This window comes from Muscardinus avellanarius, assembly GCF_963383645.1.
Source record: "Muscardinus avellanarius genome assembly, chromosome: 2".
Classification (NCBI taxonomy): Eukaryota; Metazoa; Chordata; class Mammalia; order Rodentia; family Gliridae; genus Muscardinus; species Muscardinus avellanarius.
Window position 1 is genome coordinate 113,667,746 of NC_137787.1, and position 27,226 is coordinate 113,694,971.

The following is a 27,226-nucleotide window of genomic DNA, read 5'->3' on the forward strand; positions in this document are numbered from 1 at the left end:
TCATCGTTAATTTTGGATAAATTGCTATAATACTAGATGTCAACCACTAAGCCAAGCATGGGAAGGAGGGATGGGGAGGGAATGGTGTGGACACCGGGTAGGGGCTAACTGGGCAATGTGTGCATGTATGTATACAAAAGTATTTTTTATCCCATTATGATGTATGAATACAGTGCACCAATAACAAATAAATAAATAAAATAGTAAAATAAAATAAATTGGAGCCTGCACTTTTAGAAGCAAATTTAAGAACTATTTATTAAATCATGAATGATTTTTTTGTATTGCCTCAGTCTCTTCTTAACATGTGTTTTTGCATGCATCACAAAATTCAAAAAGTTTAAAGAGACTATATATCATGCTTGTAGTCCCAGTACTTGAGAGACTTAGAAGAATTGCAGGTTCATGGCTAGCCTCAGTTATTTAATGAGGTGCTCCACAACTTAGTGAGACTCTGTTTCAAAAATAAAGAATAAAAAGTTTGGCTGGGGTTGTAGCTCAGAAGTAGAATGTTCCTGGATTTAATCCTCAGTACCACACACACAAAAAAAGAAAGAAAATGAAAAACAAAAACAAAAACAAAAAAGAAAACAACATTCCTTCTTTATCTGCACTCTCTGAAATTTCTTCTTACTAGTAATTTTAGTATTCTTTCAAAATTTTCTAGGTCTGTTTCCACTTTGAAGTTTATGTATTTGCCTATGTATATATGTATGTATGCATTGTGTATTGCGTACTGGATTTGAACCATGGCTTCCTATCTCTGAGCTATCCCTTAGTTCTTTTTAACTCTTACTTTAAAACAGGGACTCCCTAAATTGCTGAGTGTCTCCTTTTATTTTTGATGAGGGCTTCAAACCTGTGATCTTCCTGTGTCAGCCTTGCAAGTACAGGGACTATAGGCATGTACTACCACACTCAGTACTGCAATTTTTTTCAGTACTAGGAATTGGACCTAGAGGCATTCTTTCTCCAAGGTATACCCCCAAGACCAATTTTATTTCTTATTTGGAAACAGGGTCTCAGTAGTTTGTTGACAGCCTCACTAAAATCCTGAGGCTGTCCTGGAACCTAAGATTCTCCTGTATTAGCCTTCCAAATACTGGGATTACAAGCATGTGTTACCACACCCAGATTTGATATTTTTCTTTATTGAACAATACGTATTTGACATGATTCTATATCAGAATATAGAATACTGACTTCTTGGAGTTTGTTTGGTGTGTGTGTGTGTGTGTTGTGTGTGTGTGTGTGTGTGTGTGTGTGTGTGTGTGTGTGTGTGTGTGTGTGGTACTGGGGTTCCTGGAAACCCTTTTACCTCCGGGCTACACTCCCAGACCTATTTTTTTATATTTTTATTTGGAAACATGGTCTCTTAAGCCAGCAAGGCTGGCTTCGAACCTGCACAATCCTCCTGTCTTCGCCTCCCAAGCGCAGGGATTACAAGCTTGCGCCACCACGACACCTGCAACTTCTTGTTTTTAATGATTGTATTATACTTTTGTATGGATCGTCAAGTATCTTCATGAACGGGAGCTCAAGGTCAATGTCTAACTAATACACTGGTGAAGATGTAGGGCTCATTTCTAAATTAGGAAAGTTTTTGGCTTGCATAGACAAAAAAGTAAAGAAGTATCAAACTTTGAAGCTATCTATGACCCCTGTGCCCCACACATGAAAGAACTAAACAAAATGTGCAGTCAACTATATTATAAACTGTGTTGTTTCCATTCCTGAGGACCCAAATGGAGATTTCAGTTGAGAAATATGTAATACAGCTTTATTCTGGGAGAACAAGGTGATAACTCTGTGTCTCATCAGAAGCCAGGAGGTGATAAAAAATTGCTCCCAGAGACAGATGTGGCCTCCATCTTTGTTTATCCCAGAAGGGCAGTGAGGCATCATTCCAAGACACAGATCAGCCTTGCTGTAAGCTTTCTGCTGTATGGCCTCTCTGAACATGTGCAAGGTCCCCTGAGCGCTGTGATAGGACTGCTCTGATCCTGGGCTGATAGTATGTTATCAACCACTGTTGATGGGCATTTGGGCAATTGTACATCTTTTTTTGTTCCTGGAATGTACCCTATTGCACATTTGCTTATAATTATAGTATAAGTTGTTAGAGAGCATTTACTTCTCATTTTGCATGATTTTATCATTTCTCAAAATTTATAATAAGTACAATGCCAACAACAATGTAGAATATAGCTCTGGTTTCCTCATATCCATGCCAACTTGAGATGTACCAGACTGTTAGTCTTCGCAATCTGTGATAAATATATCATTGGATCATGAATTGGCATTTTTCTGTTATGAGTGAATTTGAACAATTGTTATATATAAAAGATAATTTGTATTTATTATATATTCATGTTCTTTACATATTTTTCTAGTTGGCTACCTGTCATTTATGTATGTATGTATGTTATGTATGTATGTATGTATGCATTTTGTGTGCTACTAGAGATTGAGTCCAAGAATATTTTGCCTCTGAGCTACATACCCAGCACTTTTTATTTTTTAACAAATTTATTTTGTTTTAACTTGTTTATTTTGAAACAAGGTTTTTCTAAGTTAGTGAACCTGACTTAGATTCTGTAATCCTCCTGAAACAACTTCCAAAGAACCCTGATAACTGGTGTGTGACATAGCTTCTGGCTATGATTACTTTTTTCTTCTTTTAAGTATAATTGAAGGTACTTTTCATTTTTTAATAAAATAATGATATTTTTATTTTTTATTTCTTATTTTTTTATTTTTGGGGTTGGTTCTGGGGTTCCTGGAAGCCCTTCTACCTCAGGGCTACACTCCCAGACCTATTTTATATTTTTTATTTGGAAACAGGGTCTCTTAAGCCAGAGTGGCTGGCTCTGAACCAGCGTGATCCTCCTGTCTCTGCCTCCCAAGCGCAGGTATTACAAGTGTGTATCACCATGCCCGGCAATAATAATATTTTTAAAGTACCTTTTCAAGTTATTTTTCATAGAATGGTGTTATGAAGCATGTGATTTTCTTAAAAAGGGCCAAGTCATTTTTTAAAAAACATTTATATAGGCACAATTTTGTGTATAGTTTATGTCCATTTTTCTGATATCTACATCATATTTAGAATGACCTCCACCTACTCTACATGATACAAATATCTTATGTTTCCTTCAAATTTCTATCAAACTTAGTTTTGAATATATATAAATAACATATAGATATTTTTAGATATTTTGAGATCTAAGTTTAATCTAGCTTTGAAATCTTACTTTTCATAAATCAACGATTTTATTAAAACACTTTTTACTTTTTAATGTGTGTGGAGTGCTGATATGTAAACCATGTAATTTGAAGACATGAATTTGTATACTTATAAGATGGCAGTGTAAAATGGGATCAGAGAGCACCCTGACAAAAAGTACTCTAAGATCATGTGGGGGTCTGAGGACTGAGGTCCTAAAAATAGCTCTTTTTTAAGTTGCCTTTTGCTCTAAATTGGAAGGAAAGTAACCTGGGATTATCTTTCTCATACATTTGGAGAGGATGCTTGTACTTGGTGATATGAACTGAGAAAACATTTCAGTGGTAGGCAAGATGCATTTTCTGTCTTTTTCATCTTCTGACACAGGTTCTCTGAGCCCTTGTCTATGTCTGCCTCCAGGCATTAAGAGGGGCAGAAAGCTGCCAGTGTGTGCTGGTGACCTCATAACAAGATATCTTGACACTGGACTTGTACTAGTTAAAATTGAAGAATGAGAACTTGGGCACTTTCTTACCAAATAGGACCACATACTTGTAAGCTGAAAAAGGAATTTAGGTTTGCATAATAATGTCCCAATATAAAATTTAATAAAGTACGGCTCTTAGTGGCAGTGAACACTGGGGCCAAGGAAATGGACTCAGCCCTTCCTCAGCTGGCTGTATCTGAGCCTCAATGGTACGCAGATGGGCTCAACTCAATAGCTTGGTTTCTGACCAAAAGATGGCAACGTGATGAAACAGATGTTAGATCTAAATGTCTTGTTAAGCTTCGTTTTTTGCAAAGACGTACTGATTTTGCTCCTAGGGTAACTGAAGTTGGGAGGGCTCATTTCTCAGGTTTACACTAATGTTGGAACAGAATTGAAAGTAGGCCTCCCACCTCCCACTCTCTTTTCTCCACACAGCCTTTCAAGGCCTGAGGTTTTCCTGACACGTAACTCTTGCCTTCCACTACAGAAAACATCTCAGTCTGGGGTTGCAGTCAATCATCTTTTTTGATAACTGGAACAACCTGGTGGTATGATCCAGAAAACACTTGAGTACCCCGAAGCAGAGGTTGTTTTAGAGGAACAGAGCAGGATGTTCCTCTTTCTAAGGGGCATTTTATAAAGCACCAAGAAATCCATGCATGGCCTGAAGACATGGCCCTACTTCATAAACTTAACAACGATGTCAGTGGATTTCATTTCTCTGGATGTTAACAATCATTTCTTTGCTCGTGAGATGTGGCTGCATATAAATTCTATACACAGAAAACCATAGGCAAAAAGGCAGAGGCTTATAAGGAAATGTGGGCAGTAAAGCAGGTGAGTTCCAGAATCATCTCCTTGGACAATACAGGAAAACACTTTAGGTAAAATGGTGAGATTCAGTTGTTCTTGTGTGCTTTTTTTAAAAAAAAAAATTGTCTTCAAGTTCATCAAAAGCATGTGTTTGCTTTGAGCTACTTCTAAAATAGTGTGTTCTCATTCTTTTTGTTTCTTCAATCAATTAAACAAGTTGATAAAGGATAATAACAGACTTGCAACTTTCAGCAACGGATAAATATCTGAGATATCTTGCATTCTTAGTCAAAGAGTGACAACTTCTCTTTTGAAGTTAATGAAAGACATGTTTTACTCACAGTATACTAAATTAAGGTTAGGATCAAAAGAAGAGATTTTTTTCATAAAACTTATGATGGTAATTTAAAAAGAAGACAGTCCAGTTTCTATTTTTTCAATTATTAATATCTACTACCACTATTATCTACCCCACTAGGAACTGAAATTATTTCTCAATAGGGTTTTCTACCCCCTTCCAGTAATATCTTCCTTCCACCTATCTTCAAGTTCAAGCTGCACACAACCTAAAGGATGACTTCTCTGAGTCAGTGGTTCTGAGATACAGATTGCTGCAGCTTCTAGCAGAGATCCCTGAATTCTATCCCAGACTTTCTGACTCAGTAAGCCTGAGTGGGGCCAGAAAAGCATCATTTTTTAATGGTATTTGGGATAGAATTCAGGGACATTATGTCTATAAGTTATACCTTTAACCCAGTTTTATCTGTATTTTGTAATAGGGTTTGCTAAGTTGCTGAGGGTTTTGCTTAGTTTCTGAGGCTGGCTTCAAACTTGTGATCTTCCTGTCTCAATATTCCAAGTACTAGAATTATAGGCATGTACCACCATGCCCAGCCGTAATATCTTCACTTTCAAAAAATTTCTGGAGATTGCTAATAGGGCTTGCCTCTGAACAAAACATTTAGAACTCTTAGTCTAAAACATAAAATTTGCAAAACAACAACCCTTTAGTGGTTCTGTATTCTCCATGACTTCATTAGCAAGGCTCAGTGGCCCCTCTGTCACAGGTCCTTGCTTAATTCTTGTTTTATCTCTCACAATTCCAGGTTTCAAGTCAATAAGATTTTAACAAGTAGATTTGAGTGGTAGAAAACAAACTCACTTAAAGATATGTGTGTGTGTGTGTGTGTGTGTGTGTGTGTGTATTTATGTGTGTTTATACACAGATACAATATGATGCTAATATCAATACCTAGAACACAGTTTATAAATAATAAGCATCACAATATTCTTCATAGTAAGTTACATATAAACAGTCAATATTTAATGACTGCTCTTTTGAATTTTTTTATTCACTCCATCTGTAGTCACGTGTAATATTGTCACATATTCTTTTTATCTCTTTTTATTGAAAAAGCCTTTAAAAATAATAAGAGAAAAATACCAAGAGCTGAGTGAATGTATCTATTACTACTAACCTCATTATAATTTATAATTACAATACACCAATAAAGTTTATTATAATGAAAAAATTGAAGTGTAAAAATTGGCCATTAACAATTCATAGGAAAACAGTCTTTAAGCCAGTAGTAGTTTGCTGAACTCTGGTATAGACAATTCACAAAACAATGGATGAAACATTAACCTGTAGTGTTTGTCAATACCTTTGGTATAAATTCTCCTATCATGGTGGATACCAAGCTATCAAAGGGATGCCAGTGAACACGGAATTTGGAGGGGATGGACAGTAACAGCCAGTCAGAGCATTTCCACTGCACAAATAGAGTGGTTATAAAATGCCTCAAGAGTTTATCTAGATAGATAGTAGATAACAAAATAATTAGAAACTAATGAATTTATTACATTTTAAATACTTTGATTTGATTGATTGAAGGCTGAGTTGTATCTGAAAGGTAGTATGTCTGTGGGTTTAATGTGCATCCCCCCCCACAAAATCTAACCTATTAATTTTCATAAATTGAATTGACTCCAACACAACAATGCTAGCCTACTGTTGTAAGCTTCAGGAATACTGGATTATTTGACATTTCCTGCACTGTGCCCTGGCATACCTTCTAACCTTCTGTGTCAGGTTAACTCTGCCTATTACAGTTTGAACTGTTATGGTTTGGGAAACTGTCCCCAGGGAACTTTGTTAGGATCCCGGAAACTATTCCTATAAAACCGCAGGTGCTTGTCCTGGACTAAGGATAAATATACAATATCCCGGACTCTTGCTGAAGATTTAAAGGAGTTTATTAAAATGATAGAAATACAGAAGATAGTTACAGCCCCATGCCATTCAGGAATAGCATTAGGGGGTGGTTCAAACAAATTCACTGATAATTCCTGGATACAGAGTATTATATAGCCAGTCTCCTAACTCAAGCAGATCCATCCCCTCTAGAGCCAGCCCTTTTGATGTGGGCTGCTGGATTCCTTCCTGCTGGTCTGTCCTGTTTCTGGTACAGACCTCAAGCCTTTTGTTACAACTCAAAATGTGTTATTTGATCATTGGATTTTGGTATCTCTTGAAGGGTTATGGCATATTCCCATGATTATAGAAGTCTGGGATCATCCTTCCACTTCCTTGGGAAATCTTATCTTTATAATTAAAAAGGCCCTGGGCCTACTATCTCTGTTGCGTTGTTAATATCTCTTGGTGCCTAGAATCCTGCAGCCCTTTCTTTGAAGCTCCTGGCTTCTTTTACTACCAAAGATATATTTAAAAATTGAAAATCTTTCCCAATACTGGTATATTAATACATTTTGGAGCCACTTCCCAATACTGGTACATGCTCATCTTTCAGGACTTAGCAGTATCTCCTGCTCAAAGCTTTCTGCTACTTTCCAGATTGAACCATATGTCTTCTCCTATGTTCTCCTGGTACTCAAACTTTCTGTCCACTATAGTTTTCACCTCAATGGTTTGCAGTGCCTTAATTTGGCTATTAGATTGCAATTTTCTCCATCTCAAAGACTTAGACTCATACATTTCTGAGTCCAGCACTAAGCCTGGTATTTTGTAGAGGTACAATAGTTACCTCTTGAACTAGACTAAGAGCAGAGATGGTTAGCTCTTGGATATCAGCTTGCAGAACTCTGTGAAACTTTTATATCTAACTATAACAAGTATGGATGTTCCTCAAAAAGCATCATACAGCTGGTGTATCTCCCCACTTTTATTTTTTTCCTTCCTTCCTTCCTTCCTTCCTTCCTTCCTTCCTTCTTTCCTTCCTTCCTTCCTTCCTTCCTTCCTTCCTTCCTTCCTTCCTTCCTTTCTTCCTCCCTCTCTCCCTCCCTTCCTCCATTTTCTTCTTTCATGGACATAGAATATGTATTATTTCATTTTATATTTTAGAATTGTATTGGTACAATGTAATTATACATGGTAATAAGATTCAAAGTGATACATTAACATATGAACACAAATATATTGAAGGGTTTCTCGTGCACCCCACCCTGACATCACTTCTTCCCACCTTGCATATGCTAGTGGGATTGGTTATGATACCTCCATATAGGAAATACTATTATTTGTCATGTTTCCTTCCACAAGCTATAACTGGACTTAGAGGAGCCTCTTTACATGTTATAATTAGATACAAAATGTCCCCTCTAAATCTCACTTGTTAATATTTGGAGTTGATATAATTGAGTCCTGAGAGTTGTAATCTCAACATTGGATTGGATTTATCTGGGTGGTAACCTTGGCCAGTAGGCTATGGCTGGAGGTGGTCCCAGAGGATGCAGCCTTGGGGATTATATAAATGATTTCTCCTCCCCCTAATCTCTCTCTTTTGCTTCTTGCCTCCAGGATGTAAAGAACACAGCCCATGTCTGCTCCCTCTGTCCACCTCTTGCCACCATGTCCTGAGGTCCACAGTCCCCAGCTTCACACAAAATGAACCTGAAATAATAAGAAAATAAAATCTTTCTTTCCCTAAATTTCTTCGTCAGGCTTTAGATTATAGTTGTAGGAATGCTGACCAGAACAATACTGATCTCTATAGTTGTTGTACTAATTCCAATCCCACCAACACTGTATAAGTGTTCCTTTGCCCCACACCTTTATCAGCATTGACTTTTGTTAATATTCTTGATTAACACTGTCCTGACTGGAGTTAGGTGGAATTTTTTTTGAGCAACAATGTGATACATGTATCCCACTCCTATGTACTTTACAGAAGAATTAAAGTCAGACAGCTCTGGGGATGCCTGTCTATCTGTGTTCAGATCTGGTGTCTCTCAAAGTGCCTCTCTACAAGAGAACAGGACATAAGCAACATTCTGTTGTGCATCTTAGTAAAAATTCTACTTTGAAATGGAAGTAAAGGATGGAAGGTTCCTGGATATTTTATTATTTCTTTACCTTTCATTACCCCAGATAAGTTGAAATTGCTTTTATAAAAAAAAGAATGACTGTGTTTAACCAGGAGGCCTAACAATGACACAAGAGAGTCCGCACACACACACACACACACACACACACACACACACACACACACACACATACAATAACAGGGAGACCACCAGAACTTGATGCACAAAGTACACTGTGGGCACCCCCACTATCACCAAGGCATCTCCTCACTCACTGCTCAAATTCTCACTTGGAGTCCTCCCCTTGTAGACTGGCATAGATGGAAGGAGATAACTCTCATGATAAAATTCCACATGTCTACACTTCTATCAATGACTCTGTTTGAATACAGGGTGTTCAGGGAGAGTAGGCTCACCTCATAGTCAATGTCCAAGGCATCTGCTTCACCTTTGGTCCGGAAGTGCTGTGTATGCTTGTCCACAGTAAAGTTCACCTGCTTGCCCACCCGCTCGATGAGGACTGAGTGCCAGTGCTGATCATCCAGGAGGCTGCCCAGAGTGACTGAGGGTGGGCTGCTGCTGAGCCGGGCTTTGCTGTCATCTATAAAGAGGAGGAAGGCAGGATGACACCTGTGCCTAGGGCCAGCTTCCAGTGATAAGGCATACTGTGAGCAAAGACCATGCTGTCTGTCCTAGAGCTCAGGAACAACCATCTCAGCAAGTCCACACCTGTGAGGGACTTGTGAAGAAATGAAAGGCTTTGCCTCTAGAGTCTAGAATCAAATTCCAGTTCAAAGAACACATATACTTCCAGAAGTAAAGTGGGTGTTTCTAGGACTGGAACAATTAAGTGATAAAAAGAACTGTGTCCTAATGGGCTCAAGGGTTTTTACTGAAAAAAAAATTGAATTTGTTATAATTAGATATAAAATGTTCCCTAAATATCTCATTTATTAATATTCAAAGTTGATATAGTAGAGTCATGAGGGTTTTATTTACAACAGTGGATAAATCCATTACAATGATTTACCTGGATTTACCCTTAGGGTGTAGCCTTGGTGATCATATTTATGTGGTCCCTTCTTCCTCCCCTACTCTCTCTCTTGCTTCATGCCTCCATGATGTGAGGAGCACAGCACATATTCTCTCCCTCTCCCCAACCCCCACACCCACTGCTATGTCCTGATGTCCACTGTCCCAAGCCTTTTGGGTACAGTGTGAACTGAACCCAAAACTGTAAGAAAATCTTTTCTCTAAGTTATGTGATCAAGTTGAAACACAGTTGGAGAGAGCCTTCCTTCCTTCCTTCCTTCCTTTCTTCCTTCCTTCCTTCCTTCCTTTCTTCCTTCCTCCCTGTCTCCTTTCATCTTTCATCAGTCTTCTTCTTCTTCTTCTTCTTCTTCTTCTTCTTCTTCTTCTTCTTCTTCTTCTTCTTCTTCTCTCTCTCTCTCTCTCTCTCTCTCTCTCTCTCTCTCTCTCTCCAGAAGCATTCTACTCCAAGATATACTGCCAGCCATCATTATTATTATTATTAATCAGGATTTTGCCAAATTTCTGAAGTTCTCACTAAGTTTCTAAGGCTGGCCTTGAACCTGCAATACTTCTATCTCAGCCTTCTAAGTTCTGGGTTTAAAGGCATGTCCATCCATTCCTAGCCCTTGGAGGATTTCTTGAGTGGAAAGAGCTATGCTTGTGAAAACAAAGGTAAATACGGGCTGAGTCAAGGTCACAGGGAGCAGTGAGTTTAGCCAGTTGGGTAAGTGTGTGGGCAAAAACAAAACAAAACATAAGCAGACAGTTATTTCAGCAGTTTCTCTCAAGTGCCTGCTTTATAGATGATACTCATGTCAAAAGTTTATAAACTCCATCTTTTATCACAGAAGGGAAAATTGTTACCTACACCTTACAAAGAAAGTGTCTGAGGCTTTTACTGTTAAGCCCAAGTGCCTCATGGGTGGGGCCAGAATTCCAGCCCACTTTTGCTTTGATTTCTTTTACAGTGATTACAGTGGCAGTTGAGGCATGACTCATTACTGCTGGAAATTCCACCTATCATGACTTCAGAATGCCACCGTGAAAGGATGAGAGAGGCTCAAGAACAAAACTGCTTCTTATTCTAGCCTGCCTGGCTTGCCTCCCTCTTTTTCTCTTTTTCAGTTTTATCCAAGTACTCTGCTGCATCTTGCATGAAATTAATTACAGTTTTATCACCAAGTCTACATCCCTGATGGAAAACTTTGTCTCAACCTTAACAAAATAATCAAATACCACTAATAGGCCAGGTGCATTAAGGCTGTAATACCAGTACTTAAGAGGCTAAGATAGGAGAATTTCAGGTTCTAAGACAGCTTCAGCAACATAGTGAGACTATCAGTAACCTAGACAAACCCTTTTTCCAAATAAAAATAAAAATAAAAAGGAAATAAAAAGGTGAAGTTTGGAGGTAGAATGTCCCTGGGTTTAATATCCAGTGCCAAAAGTAAACAAATAAATAAGCAACAAATAAATAAATTGATAAATATTTATTTATGTATACATTTTAGTAGGGAATATGCCCTGTGTTCAGCTACTTAGTAACTTTCTGAAAGCTGAATGTCTCTCCTCTCTTTCCTGCAATATTGCTCAGCACCATGGCAACAGACTGCTCCACAGGGTGACATTCATGGGATAGGAGCTGCCATTTCCTGGAGGCTTTTCCTCCCACCTTCAGTATGGTTCAAAGTCACTTTTTTTTTTTTTTTTTCACTGAATAACATTTGCCGGCTTCATGAGGAGTAAGAGCAAGGGTATAAGTCTTACTCTAATTAGAAAATGAGAGCTGGAGAATTAACACCTAACTTTATTTTGTTTTTCTTTATTCATTTTAAATACTTGTATTGGAACATTGTAGTCTCATGTCATTAATGTGGTTCACCGTGGCAGTGACATACATGCACACAGCACTTGGTACTTGGTGGGCTTCCTCTCAACGTTCTCCCTGTCTCCCCACTTCCCCATACAGGGTATTCAGACTGACATTAGTTTTCTCACATATGTACATTATGTCAATGGAAGTAATTCCTTTACTGATCCTCCCTTTCTCTCCCCTCTTACCCTAGACCATCTCCCTGGCTTGTTGGAGTTTCTACTCCATTATCTGAAATCCCTCTGGTATCAAGATTACTCCCTAGCTTCTAAATATAAGAGGGGACATATAACTCTTCATTTTAAAGTGAATTAATTAAAAATAAATAAACGTTTAAGTTTATTTTGCTGATCAGTGTAGTATAATTGTTCCATAGCTTTTGAGAAGTTATCATCTGTTAGGTTAATGTATGAATATGTGGTTTTTTTTCCTCCATCTACCCACTCTCCCTCCTTTTTTTTCCCCTTCATTTGTAATCTACCTGTGCTGCTCACAGTGACAGATAATATATAAAGAAGATACAGAATGTCCCACCCTCTCTGAAGTGCTTAGTTTGGAGACTCTCAACACATACAACTATAAGAAGTGTCTTAAAACATTTCATGCTGGGAGCCAAGGAAGTGCAGCCTGGATGCTGGGAAAGCCTCCATGCAGAATGTCTAGAGGCTGAGTCCCAACTAGAGGCAGGTGCATGCTATCCAGACAAAAGATGCCCATGCCAAAGCTCAGAGACTCACAGGAAGGTGGTGGAGGGACCCTGCTAGCATGGCCCATCCTCCTGGACTTGGTGAACTGAGTGGCAGAGTCTACATTTTATCTTTAAGGAATGGTAGCCATGGAAAAACTGGTAAATAAGAGACCATGGTTCAGATTAACACTGAGTAAAGGTTATCTTGGCAGTAGTATGAGAATTTGATTTTAGCTGCCAAATTATTTCTATAAAGACTATACTTAATAAACTCTCCCTAGTTATTAAGATAATTTTTTCTGCCATAGAATTCCCTACAAAACATGGTCTAGCTTCAAAATATTTTCTGTCTGATAGATAAAACTTGATATTTGAAAGTAATTTTAACATGCATTTTCCTGAATTTGGATGAAGTTGGAAATATGTTTTTTCTTCCCTTGGTACTAGGGATTGAATCCAGGGCATTATAATTTAAAGCTACATCCCCAGTCCTCTATTACATTTTATTTTGAAACTTGCTACATGACTTAGCTGGTCTTGAACGTACAATCCTCCTGTCTCAACCTTCCAATTACTAAGATTACCTATATTAGTACCATGCCTTGCTTTTCCTATGTATTGAAAATATATTTTCTATCAATTTGTATTTTTCCCATTGGCTTTAATAAAAATTTGTGGGTAATATATTTGTTTCTTCTTTACTTGATCTTAATGTTGCTTATGTTTTTGATCATTTAACTTTATTTAATACTAGCATATTTTTTATTTTAAATCCATGATTTCTTTTTCATTTATAACTTCAGAATTTGCATTATAATTTAAAAGGTTATCCTTATTTTGAGACTATAGAGGAATTCTCTCAAGTTGACAAAGTTCTATATCTATATTATTTTACAGATTACTACTAAATTGTTTCAAATATATTACCTGAAAATGCTTGAATAATAATTTTAAGGAAGAAAAATTGCCAGGTTGATGAATGGTTTGGCAGGTTGATAAGATCAAGCATCTCTCTGCTCAGTGTCAGATATCGTTAGGTCCTGAACCCTCAGGTAGTTTAGATTTCTAGTTGGCTTCTCCCATCATGTTCTTTCTACCTAAGGCCATAGCAACAAGCTGCAAGTAAGCCCGCACATCCTGGGCTGCACACTGACCCTCCTCCAGGGCATAGTAAGCTCTTCCTCTCTCACATTCTCACCTTGACTCAGAAAGTTGGCTGCTATACACTCGACAATTCTGCTCCTCATAATCTTAAGATTTTAGGAGAATACAAATGCACAATTTAAATAAAGTAGACAACTTCCTAGTCACTACAGTTACTTAACATTAATTAACATTGATTAACATTCTTATCATTTCATACAATGTAACTTTTAGAATTTGCATGAATACATAAAGCAATTTTTTATCTTTTCTCAAAAATTGATTAACATAATTCTTGTTTTATTTTGTTTATTTACTGAGCCAACATTTTTATTGCCTGAAGATATCACAAAAATGAATCCCACCAATATTTTGGAAAACATAATCAGTAAGTATTAGAGAACTTTAAAAATTGTTCACAACTTATCCCCTGGCCATTCACATTCTAGAAACCTATTGTAAAAATTTTGAAATGTGGTCAGAAGTTTTATTTTCAAATAGTTAATGATTTAAAAATTGAAGATAATGCCTAATAATTTAAGAGGAGTGAAAAGGTGCCTTGAGCCCACTTGGATCAGCAGACAATTATACAGCCAGCTAATGGTATTTATGAAGTGCATATATTGTGTTGAATAAACTTGGTTGTTATTATCTTTCAATAAAATAATAAATAACATTTAATAAATAAAATATTTAATATATACTTTAGTGAAGTAGATGGTATAAAAGCAAAATAGAATAAATAGAAGCTAACTGCCAGTGTGAAAAAGGCACAGAAAATCAATGAGATAAGTAATAACTCAAGGATGCAGTCACCACAATATTAGTTTTTTCTTTATTCTGTGTTTTAAAGTGAGTGTCATTATTTTTGATAACATAAATAAATATACTTGACCGGGCGTGATGGCGCATGCTTGTAATCCCCACACTTGGGAGGCAGAGACAGGAGGATCACGCAGGTTTGCAGCCAGCCACGCACACTGGCTTAGGAGCCCCTGTTTCCAAATAAAAATGTAAAAATAGGTCCAGGAGTGTAACCTGGAGGTAGAAGGACTTCCAGGAACCCCAGTACCACCAATAAATAAATAAATAAATAAATAAATAAACTTAAGAACACAATCCTCATCTCACACAGCTGATTAATTGAAAACCTTGTATCAATGATGTATAAATTACTGAATATCTCTTGAATTGTAAGTTACTCCCTCATCCAGTGTTGGGGACAGAACCCAGAACCTTGAGCATGCAAGGCAAGTGCTCTACTACCGAGCTGCACACCTAGCCCTCAATTTACTTCTTTTTTTTTTTTTTTTTTTGGAAAGGGTATAAAGGATTAAACTCATGGCCATTCTCATTCTACCTCTCACTCTTGTGTATTGAACTATTTTCAACTAAATATGTTGTTTAATTCAATGTTTTTTTTTCTTAGACCTATCTTTATAGTTCAAATATGGATGCCATTTTAGCTTTCTAATTGTTAATTTCAGAGATACTAAGCAAAAGGGGATGAGAGCTCTCTCATTTAAGATAATATTTTGGAAAAAAAAAGTTAATCTAGAAAAGAGATTTATTTACTGTGGATAAACCAGACTACTACCCCTGTGATGTTTTCTCTGCCTTTATCTATTTGATCTTCCAAATGAATGGACTTTCTCACCTTTACTTTGCCAAGTTGACAATATTAATATCCACTTGTATCCATTAAACCTGTACTTAAGGCAACAAATCGGATATGTGGTTTCAATTATTTCTTAACACAACTCTGCAAAAGGGTTCACTTAGGGAAGCTCCATGACTTATCCAGGTACCAAATATTATGGGGATATCCCAGTGCCATCTAACTCCAAAGTGTTTATTTTCTTTGCTACTACCACTAGAGAAAATGAAACTCCTTTCTCCCTCATTTCTTGTTTTCTTACTATCTACATCCCACTTTTTAAGCATGCATAGTACATTACTTAGTAGAAATGGAGGGTTGCAGGAAATAATTTGGTGAGCTTAAGACCAAAGTTATGGCAAAGAACAATAGTGTGACACAGAAAAAGGAAGTACATCATGTAGAATGCCAAGAAAAATGTTATCTCCATAGGCCAATCAGTACCAAAAAGCTATGCCCACACCCTTGTGTGGACATATGCAAGACTCATGAATGGTCTTCCATGTGACCATGAGAGATTCTTGAAAAAAATCAGAGATTAAAAGCAAGCAATGTGACTCTAGTGGATTCAACACTAAAAGCAAAACAGATAACCATGGATCACTAATGCAACGAGATGCATATTTTGTGTAGCTGGGAGAAATTTAAAAATAATAAAAAGACTCACTAGGTTGAAGAGTTGTTTGGTCCTATCTTTAATTTGAATTCATCTTCTATGGCTTTGATACTTAGAAAAATGTTATCTTTTTTTTTGGGGGGGGGTAGCTAACTAGCATTGAACTCAGAGGCTTTCTTCCTTCAAGAAATACCACGAGCCCTTTTTTGGAATTTTTCTTATATTTGGAAATAAGACTTGCTAAATTACTGAGCACTGAGGCTAGCCTTGAACCTGCAATAATCCTTTTGTCTCAGCCAACTACTGGGATTACAGGCTTGTGTCATCATGTTTATCTGGAAAAGTTATAAATCATTCATATATATATATATTTGCATGTGGCAGTACTGGAAATGGAACTCAGGGGCTAAAACTTCAGCCTTATTTTTTACTTATTTTTTAAATTTTGAAGCAGGATCTGACTGAGTTTCAAGGGCCTCACTAGGTATCTGAGGCTGCCTGTGAATTGTGATCCTCCAGTCTCAGCCTCCCACATGCTGGAATTACAGGCGTGCATCACCACACCTGAATAGTTACAAAATTTACACAAAATATGGTGCATCACATCTCACTGATACTTTGTCTTAGATAACAATCTTCCTTTCTCTTCCTAATAAATCTTGAGACAGCTAGATTCCTACATTCCTAGATAGCTAGATTCCTAGATTCCTATGTTCATCCCTGATTTCTCTATTTTCACAACTTAATCCATAAACATTAATTGCCTGATATTTAATATATATGTTATTTAAAGGCTTATACCATTTTAATGATTAATGTAAAGACATTAGGTTAATGTCTTTACATTAACTTGTAAATTAACAAACAGATTTATAGATAATGTGTAGGACGTCCATGTGATTTAAATAAAATAGTGCTTACAGAAAGGCTTTTGGAAAATATGATGACTGCAGGATACAGCACATCTCAGTAGCTAAAAAAAATAAAGTTCAACTACCAAGAAGGAAGCTTCTTGACAAACCAATAAATAAATCTCATAAACCAAAACAGAACCAGAAACCACGGTGTAAGGAATCCATTTCTCCAAACTGTGAGATCCACTGCAAAAAAGCCTGAGTGTGAGACAGACCTGAAGTGGATGCGGCCCAATTGCTGGCACCATGGGCCTAAACCACAAATCATGTCTCTGGCTGACAGTGGTACAGCAGCCCCAAGAAATCCAGAAAAAATAATTCAAAGCTTGAAAGTGGCCACAGAGCTCCAACATCTTAAGCAGTAAGCAGTGACCAGCATCATGTTTTAGGGTCGCAGAAAAAGACCCAAAAGCCTACACAAGAGGCTACACCACAGCTGCACAGCAAGCCCTCCAGAGACCCTGCAGCAGGACCAGGTAACCACTTGCATTTTTTAGTACTCAGTGGAACTCTGCCCAGAATAGACATGAGACTCAGGGGGCTAGTCCAGTTAGAAGATCCAGAGACACAGAGACAAGGCATAGTACCTGCACAGGGTCACAGTGAGTTGCTCCAAGACTATACTGAATGTCCCCCACCCATGTGAATAGGAAAGCACAGGGGCAGAGCAGAGGGCCTGAACATGGTGGAGAGCACAGAGGCACTCAGAGCACAGGGTGGAAGAGTGCAAAACCCTGGACTTATATGGAACTCATTAACAGTGACACTTGATGCCCTGACACCTAAACACAAAGCTGTCAGAGGTGACAAAGATGCACAAACACTCAGAGAGTGGGTTCAAAAGCCAAAAATAGGTAACAGAACAAATAAGAGGCATTGGAATATACTCCAGAATCTACCACAGTGAACAGACATACAGATAGTATATGGTCCTGGCCCTATATATATAAATTAGTAGGACTGTTGTTTATTTTATTTGTTTTTTTGTTTGTTTGCTTTGCTTTGTTTTTTTCTCACATTGTCGCTAGTTCTTTTTTATTTTATTTTTGTCCTTTTTTTCTTTATTTTTTTAACTCATTCCTTTTTTTTTCTTTTGGTGTTTTTTGTGTTTAATTTATAATTGCTACTTTTTGTAACTTGTTTTGTTACTTTATTTGTGTTTGTTTCCTAATTCCCCCACATTCCTTTTACAAGCTTCCTCACTCTAGCCTATCTACTCTGTTCTCTCAAAACTTTTTTTTTCTCTCACTGTATCTCCTTACTTTATATTCAATTATTTCAAAACTCCACACTTAAATACTCTACTAACAACAAGAGTCCTACTATCTAACCTCTCATTCTCAACCAAATACTACTTTATTATACTTAAATTCTTAGTCAACCTAATCATGCTCTCTACTTTAGCCGACTCCTGCAGCCATCACCCCATCTCCTCCTGATAGCCCAATCCTCACCATTAAAAATCAGCACTGGTTACCTGCTGACACCTGTAGGTTCCTACTAGTAAATTGGATTGGGCTTAATACCAAAAAATACAAGATACAAGACATCAGAGAAACAAGCCTGAGAACCTTGAAAATATGAGAACTAAGAACAGTGAAGAAATAACAGAAATCATGAATACTGACAAGAAATGCAAGAAGGTGAATTCTAAATACTGATTATCAGTATAATGAAAGGCCTCAAAGCAACTGTACAGGAAATAAAAAAGGAAATGGGAACACTAAGAAAGAATCAGGGCCGGACATGGTGGCATACACTTGTAATCCCTGCGCTTGGGAGGCAGAGACAGGAGAATCAAACAGGTTTGAAGCCAGCCACATTGGCTTAAGAGACCCTGTTTCTAAATAAAAAATATATATAAAAATAAGTGTCTGAGAGTGTAGCCCAGAGGTAGAAGGGTTTCCAAGAACCCCAGTATCACCAAATTAAAAATAAATAAATAAATAAAAGAAAGAAAGAATCAGAAAGAGGTCAGGAATAAAATGAGAGAGTCAATAAATAAAATGAAGACACCAAAGGAAATAAATTCTGGAAGATTAGATGAAATGGAAAATAGAGTGTCATTGTTAGAAGGTAGTTTATTCAAAACTGAAAGCACAGTCAACAGCATACAGAAGTCATTACAGCAACAAGACCTAAATATCCAATAACTATGGGACAACATGAAACAACCTAACCTAGGGATAAAAAATATTGAAGAAGGGATACAGGTAAAGACGGAGGGTATTTGTAATCTATTCAGAGAAAAAAAGAATTCAGAGAATTTTCCAGACCTGGAAACAGACTTGGGCTTACACAATCAGGAGACATACAGAGCACCATTAAAACAAGATCAAAGGAAGGACCTCCTCATGTCTTGTAATAATCAAAATGACCAACATAGAGGCCAAGGAAAGACTCTTAAAAGCAGTGAGAACAAAAGAATGGGTGACATATAGATGAAAAACATTAAAAATTGCCCTAGATTATACAAAAAAAAATCATAACTGCCAGGAGAGATTGATTTGAAGTGATCCAGAACCTGGAAGAAAACAACTTTCAAACAATATTGCTATATTCAGCAAAGTTATTGTTCAAAATTGATGGAAAAACAAAAAGTATTTCAAGAAAAACAGATTCAGATTCTCAGAAATTCATGAATACAGAGCCAACAGTAGAGAAAATACTTAAATAAACCATAAAGAAGAAAAAAAGCAAATTTCCAAACCAGAGAAAAGATGAAGTTGATCAGTAGGACATTAAAGTAATGAAAAACAACATTACATCAAACAGAATATAGAACACATAATGACAGGAAACAAAAACATATTTCAATAATAACTCTGAATGCTAAAGAAATTAACTCACCAATCAAAAGACATAGATTGGCAATGTGGATTAAGAAGCATAATCTAAAATATATGCTGTTTGCAAGAAACTCACCTTACACCCCAAAACATTCATAAACTAAAAATGAAAGACTGGAAAAAGATATATCATGCTAATGAAGATCAAAAACAGGCAGGGGTAGCAATGCTAATATCAAACAAAACAGACTTTAAGTTAAAACACATTAGAAGAAACAAAGCAGAGCAATTCATTTTATTAAAAGAAAGAATCCACCAAGAAGATATAATGATAGTAAATGTTTATGTCCCAAATATGGGTGCAGCCACATTTGTAAAATAAACCCTACAGGATATCAGATCTCAAATAGATGCAAATACAATAATATTGGGAAACAGCAACATACCTCTCATGGCAATAGATTGAACTTCAAGGCAAAAGAGGAGTAAAAACTCTTCAGAATTAAAGAAAACTATAAACCAAATAGACCTAATAGACATATACAGGGATATTTCAATTAGAAACAGCAGAATACACATTCTTCTCAGCAGTCCATGGAACCTTCTCCAAAATAGATCATATCCTGGACCCCAAAGCAAGCACCACCAAATTCTAAAATAGTAATTTAAGTCCCTGCGTCTTAAGATTCAGACCACAATGGAATGAATGTAGGAATCAATACCAGGAAGACCAAAAGAAACTATTTAAATACATGAAGATTGAATGATACACTATTGACTAATGAGTGGATAAGATCAGAAATAAATGGAAAAATAAATTTCTGTAATGAAATGAAAATAGAGACACAACTTACTTAAATCTAAGGGACAATTTGAAGGCAGTGTTAAGAGAAAGGTTTATAACATTGAATACCCACATAAAATGAACATAGAGTTGCCAAATAAACAACATATTGACACATCTCAAGGACCTAGACAGACTGCAACAGTCCAATACCAAAGCCAGCAGAAGGCAGGAAATTACGAAAATGAAAGCAGAAATAAATGAAATAGAGAAAAAAAATTCAAAGAATCAACAAAACAGAAAGCTGGTTCTTTAAAAAAAATTATAGGATTGACAAACACCTGGCCAACCTAACCAAAAGAAAGAGAGAATCAACTCAAATTATGAAAATCAGAAATAAAAAAGGAAACATCTCCAGAGACAGTGGGAAAATTTAAAAGATTATCAGAAACTATTTTGAAAATTTATACTCCAATAGACCGGAAAACATGGATGAAATTGATACATTTCTAAGCACATATAACCTACCTATGTTGCACTAAGTGGAAATATTAAGCCTAAAACAACCAATAGCAAGCAAAGAAATAAAAACAGCAACAAAATTTCTGCCATCAAAGAAAAGCCCAGGCCTTAATGGGTTTCCAGGTGAATTCTACAAAACCTTCAGTGAAAAACTAATCCCAATCCTTCTTCTCAACCTGTTCTGGGACATTGAAAGAGATGGAATTCTCCCAAATTTCTTCTACAATGCCAATATCACATTAATCCCCAAACTAAATAAAGATACCTCAAAAAAAAAAGAAAATTACAGACCAATATATTTGATGTACATAGATGCAAAAATTCTAAACAAAATACTAGCTATATACATTCAAAACTATATCAAGAGAATTGAACACCACGACCAAGTTGGTATCATCCCAGAAACTCAAGGCTGGTTCAAAATACGCAAATCAATACACATTATTCACCTCATAAAAAGAACTGAGAATAAAAACCACATGATCATATTAATAGATGCTAATAAAGCATTTGACAAAATCCAACAAGCTTTCTTGTTTAAAACACTGCAGAAAATTGGAATAGAAAAGATGTATTTCAACATCATTAAGGCAACATACAATAAACCTAAATACAACAGCATATTGAATGGGGAAAAACTGCAAGAATTTTCTCTAAAATCAGGAACAAGACAAGGATGCCCACTATCACCACTCCTTTTCAATATAGTCCTCAAGACTCTTGCCACAGCAATAAGACAAGAGAAGGAAATCAAAGGAGTTCAAATAGGTTGGGAGGAACTAAACCTATCCTTCTTTGCAGAAGATGTGATCCTTTATCTAGAAGACCAAAATAACTCAACCAAAAGACAACTGGAGGTGATTAACCAACTCAGTAAAATTGCAGAATATAAAATCATTCTAAAAAAATCAGTTGATTTTTATATGCCAACAATAAATTCTCAATGAAAGAAGTAAAAGAATTCCATTCACTGTCACCTCAAAACCAATAAAATACCTAAGAATGAACTTAAGCAAATATCTAAAAAAGACCCCTACATTAAAAACTATAAAACATTAAAAAAAGAAATTGAAGAAAACCTTGGAAGATGTAAATGTGTTTCTTGCTCATGGAAAGACAGAATAATATCATTAAAATGGCCACTCTGCCTACAGTGATCTATAGATTCAATGCAATTCCTATCAAAATACCTATGACATTCTTCATAGACCTAGAAAAATCAGAAATAAATTTTATATGGAAAAGAAAAGACCCAGAATAATCAAAATAATTTTCAGCAATAAGAACCATGCAGGAGGCATCACAATCCCTAACTTCAAGTTACACTATAGAGCAATAGTATTAAAAACAGCATGGTATTGGCACACTCACAGGCATACTGACCAGTGGAACAGAATAGAAGATACACAAACAAACCTACACACTTATAGTCAATTGATGTTTAACAAAGAGGTCAAGCTCATACACTGGAGAAAAGAAAGTCTGTTCAACAAATGGTGCCAGGCAGAGATGGCTATCTATTTGTGGAAAGATGTAACTAAATCCTTACCTCTCACCATGAACAGGAATCAACTCAAGATGAATCAAAGACTTAGAAATTAGAACAAAGAATATGAAGTTATTAGAGGAGGTCATAGGCCCAACACTACAACAGGCAGTACTTTCTCAACAAGACCTCCAAAGTGCATGAAAGAAAAACAAGAATTAACAAGTGAGATGGCATAATACTAAAACGTTTCTTTTCATCAAAGAAAACTACTAAGAATCAAAAAGAAAGCCTACATAATGGGAGAAAATCTTTACCACCACCACTCTGATAGAGGGATAATATCCAGAATATACAAAGAACTCAAAAGACTCTACACTAGCAAAACAACCCAATCAAGAAATGGGAAATTGAATTGAACAGACACTTCACAAAAGAAGAGATAAAAATGGACAAAAGATACATAAAAAGATGTTTCACATCATTAGCCATCAGAGAGATGCAAATAAAAACTATGCTGAGATTCCATCTAACCCCAATCAGACTGGCAAGCATAAATAAATCAACAACAAATTCTGGTGAGGATATAGGGAAATAGGAACTCTTAATTCTGGTGAGGATATAGGGAAATAGGAACTCTTTTACACTGTTGATGAGTGTGCAAACAAGTTAAGACACTATGGAGATCATTGTGGAGATTTCTTAGAAAACTGGGAATGAATTCACCATATAATCCAGCTATACCACTCCTGGGTATCTTTCCTAAGGGGCTGAAATCAGAGAACTACATTAGCATATGCATACCCATGTTCATAGCAACACAATTCATAATAGCCAAAATATGGAACCAACCTGCATCTCCATCAACAGATAATTGGATTGCAAAATTATGGGAATACACACAATAGAATTCTACTCAGCCATAAAAAAAAACCTTATATCATTTGCAAGAAGATGGAAAGACCTGGAGAGCATTATGTTAAAGTGAGATCATCCAAGCACAGAAAGTGAAGGAACCTATGATTTCTCTAATATCCCCAAACTTGTATTAGGACTACCAGAGGGACCCCAGATAATAGAGGGGAAACTTCAGCAAAGCTATAATGAAAGGGCAGGTGAGGAAGAAGACTGAGGTTGATTAATGGAGGAGCTACATCCAAATATGTGTAAAAGTATAAATGTAGCATGGTTAACTTGGACACTCATTGTTGGAATGGGAGGAAGGGAAAGGAGGAGGAGAAGGCACAAAGCACAGTCTGAATATATGCCATTTTCAATATGATCCACATAAAAATAAATAATTAAGTAAAATAAAAAATAGTGCTTACACAAAGACACACACACTTATGTGCAATATATCACATACACTACATACAGCACTTGAATGTTGGTCTCAACAAATGGCAACCCAAATAAAGTAATCTTTCAAAAAACATAATGAAAAACCATAAGTATGTAAGAGTTGGCTTATTAAAATGCTCCCACTAGAATGGCAATCATTTAAAACACAAATGCTGCTGAGGATGTGAAGTGTTAACTCTAATGCATTATTAGTGGGATTACAAAATAATGCAACCACCTTGGAAAACAGTATGGAGGAACATCAGAAGAATGGAATTGAACTTACCATATGATGAAGCAATAGCACTTCTGGGTAATTACCCAAATAAATTGAAACCAAATTACCAAACTAATGCATGTGTATCTATGTTCATATCCACACAATTTAGAAATGCCAAACTATGGAAGTAACCAAGCTGTTCATCAACTGATGAATGCATTACAAAACAACTGCATATGTATGCAATGAAATTTTACTCATCCATAAAAAGCAGAACAAATTTACATCGTTTGCAGGCAAGTGGATGGACCTGGAGAACATTATGCTAAGTAAGATTAGTCAGTCACAAAAAATGAGATCAAATGCTCTCCACAATATGCTAAAGATAGGGATAAAATGGGTCATAAGAAGAACTCTAGAGGAAGAAGGATAAACTATAGGTGAGCAAATAAGGTGACCTACCTGATGGAGATGGGAGGGGCAAAGGAAAATTCTAGAATATATATGATATACTTTCACAAACATATCAAAGTCAATCACAAATACAAACATGAGAAGGGGGAGGGTGAGAAAATAGGAAGATATTTGGGTAAGGTCTAATTGAGTGATATGTGCATATATGCCTCTACCATCTTGTACCCCATTAATTTGTATGACTACAGTGTACCAGTAAAAAAAAATAAAAAAATTAAAATGACTGATTTTCAAAAGAGCTAAAGTATATACTCATTTGACTTGGATAATCTGAAAAACTTACAACAATATCTTAATGGTTGTCATGCTTTCAAGGTCTGGGTCTCCTACCACTGTACTTGGCCACCAAAATATACCCTGCACTGCATATATGATTCTATCCCATCTGTGTGGTGCTGAGGATAACCCAGAACATTCTGCCTCACTTAAAATGTTCATATAATGAAGAGCTACTCAGAAGTATTACTGTCATCCCATTTAATTCTTAACAACAGTTCCATAGTCACTTAATTCTTTGGCATTTGATTCTGCACCGGATCTTGTGGGTTCTGCCTGTTGTATTTCATTTTTTAAATTTTGTATTGGTGCATTGTAGTCATACATCTTAATAGGGTACAAGATGGTGGAGATATACATGCACACATCACCCAATTATCCCTTACCCAATTTCCATGCATTTCATTTTCCTCCCTCATTTTTATGATGGCTTAGTGATTGACATTGATATTTTGGTTAAAAAGCATCATGTGAATTAGAGATTTATCTCTTTCCCCTTCCCATTCCCTCAGTTAGACCTCCTATTTTCTCATCTATAGTATCCTCTTCTTCCTCTAAAATTTCTCCTATGACCCAATTTCTTCCTAGCTTCCACACATTAGGGAGAGCATATATATTTTTCTTTTTTGTGAATGACTAATCTCACTTAGCATAATGTCCTCCAGTTCCATCCATTTCCCTGTAACTGACATAATTGTGTTTTTCTTTATGGCTGAGTAAAATTCCATTGTGTGCATATCCCATAGTTTTGTAATAAATTCATCTGTTGATGGACATCTTCACACGTTCCACAGTTTGGCAATTGTGAATTGTGCATCTATCAACAAAGATACGCATTATTTTGGTAGTTTGGTTTCCATTCTTTTGGGTAGATATCTAGAAGAGATATTGCTGAATCATTTGGTAAGTTAAGTTTGCTCCCAATCTGCTGATAATCCTCCATATTGTTTTCAAAAGTGGTTGCACTAATTTGCAATCCTACCAATAATGTTTTAGAGTTCCCACTTCTCCACATCCTCACCAACATTTGTTGTTGTTTGTGTTTTGAATGATTACCATTCTAGTTGGAGTTAGGTGAAATCTAGGGTAGTTTTGATTTGCATCTCTCTGATTGCTAAAGATGTTACACATTTATTTGCCATTTGAATTTTTTCCTTTGTGAAATGTCTATTTAGTTCACTATCCCAGTTTTTTGTTGGATTATTTGTTTTCTTAGTGCTGAGTTTCTTTTTTTGTTTTTTTGTTTGGGGATGGAACCCAGGGGCATTCGACCTCCGAGCTATACCCCCTGCCCTATTTTTTTTATTCTTTATTTAGAAACAGGGTCTCACTAAGTTGAAGAGGACCTCACTAAGTAGCTGAGGCTATACACAAACCGTGTTCCTCCAGTCTCAGCCTCCCAAGTGCTGGGATTACAAGCATACACCACCACACCCGGCTCTGAGTTTCTTGAGTTCTAAGTATATTCTAGACATTAATCCTCTATCACAAGATTAGTTGGCAAAACTCTTTCCTCATTCTGTTGGCCCTCAGTTGAAGTTCTTGATATTTTCTTTTGCTATACAGAAGCTTTTCAGTTTCTTGTAATCTCACAAATTGATTTGTCTTTTAGTTTCTTTGCTTTTGGGATCTTGTTGAGAAAGCTTTCTTCTGAGAAAGCTTTCTTCTGTACCTATGTGTTGCAGTGTTGGACCTATGCTCTCTTCAAAGAGCCTCAAGGTCTCTGGTCTAATTTCCAAGTTTTCAATCAATCTTGAACTAACTCCTCTGCAGGGTGAGGAAAAGGAATTTATTCCCATTTTTTCTACATATGGTTTACCAGTTTTGCCAATATCATTTGCTGAACAGACTATCTTTTCTTCCAGTGTATGTTTGTGGCCTTTTTGTCACAAATCAATTGGCTGTAAGATTGTGGATTTTTTTTTAGCCTTTTCTACTGCTCCATTGGTTTATGTGTCTCTTTTTGTGCCCATTCCATGGTGTTTTTATTACTATGGCTTTGTAGTATGGTTTGAAGTCAGGTATTTAGATATTTCTTGAATGATTTTTGTTGCTGACAACTACTTTGACTATTCTGAGTTTTTGTTGTTCCAAATGAATTTAAGGACTGGTTTTTCTATGTGTGTATGGAATGACTTTGGTAATTTGATGGGTATTGAGTTGAATCCGTAGATCACTGTTAGAAATATGACCATTTTGATGATATTTATTCTGCTGATCCATGAACATAGAGGACCTTTTTTTTTTTCTAATTTGGAAATAGGGTCTCTGAAGCCAGCGAGAATGCTTTTGAACCTCTGCAATTTTCCTGTCTCCACCTCCCAAGCGTGGGGATTACAAGCATGTTCCACCACGCCCAGCATCTTTGCATCTTTTAAGGTCTTTTTTGATTTGTTTTTTAAATGTTTTATAATTTTCTCTTTTACCTTTTGGGTTGTGTTTATTTCTAAGTATTTTAAGTATTTTATTTTTAAGTATTTTATTTTTTTGTTGGATATCCTGAATAAAAGTGTTTTCTGGATTTCTTTTTCAGTGGCTTTATGGTTGATATACAAAATA

General features: G+C 36.3%; 1 protein-coding gene across 2 annotated transcripts in view; it reads right to left on the reverse strand.

Moving 5' to 3' along the window:
* Window positions 1-27,226, reverse strand: part of CNTNAP5 (contactin associated protein family member 5) — a gene marked incomplete at both ends in the record, with an annotated part of 1,017,925 nt that overhangs the window by 572,226 nt on the left and 418,473 nt on the right. For both annotated transcript variants that reach the window (XM_080690368.1, XM_080690367.1), the window contains one exon: window positions 9,269-9,453. In XM_080690368.1, coding sequence (XP_080546494.1) covers window positions 9,269-9,453 — 185 coding nt within the window. The remainder of the gene's footprint in view (window positions 1-9,268; window positions 9,454-27,226) is intronic.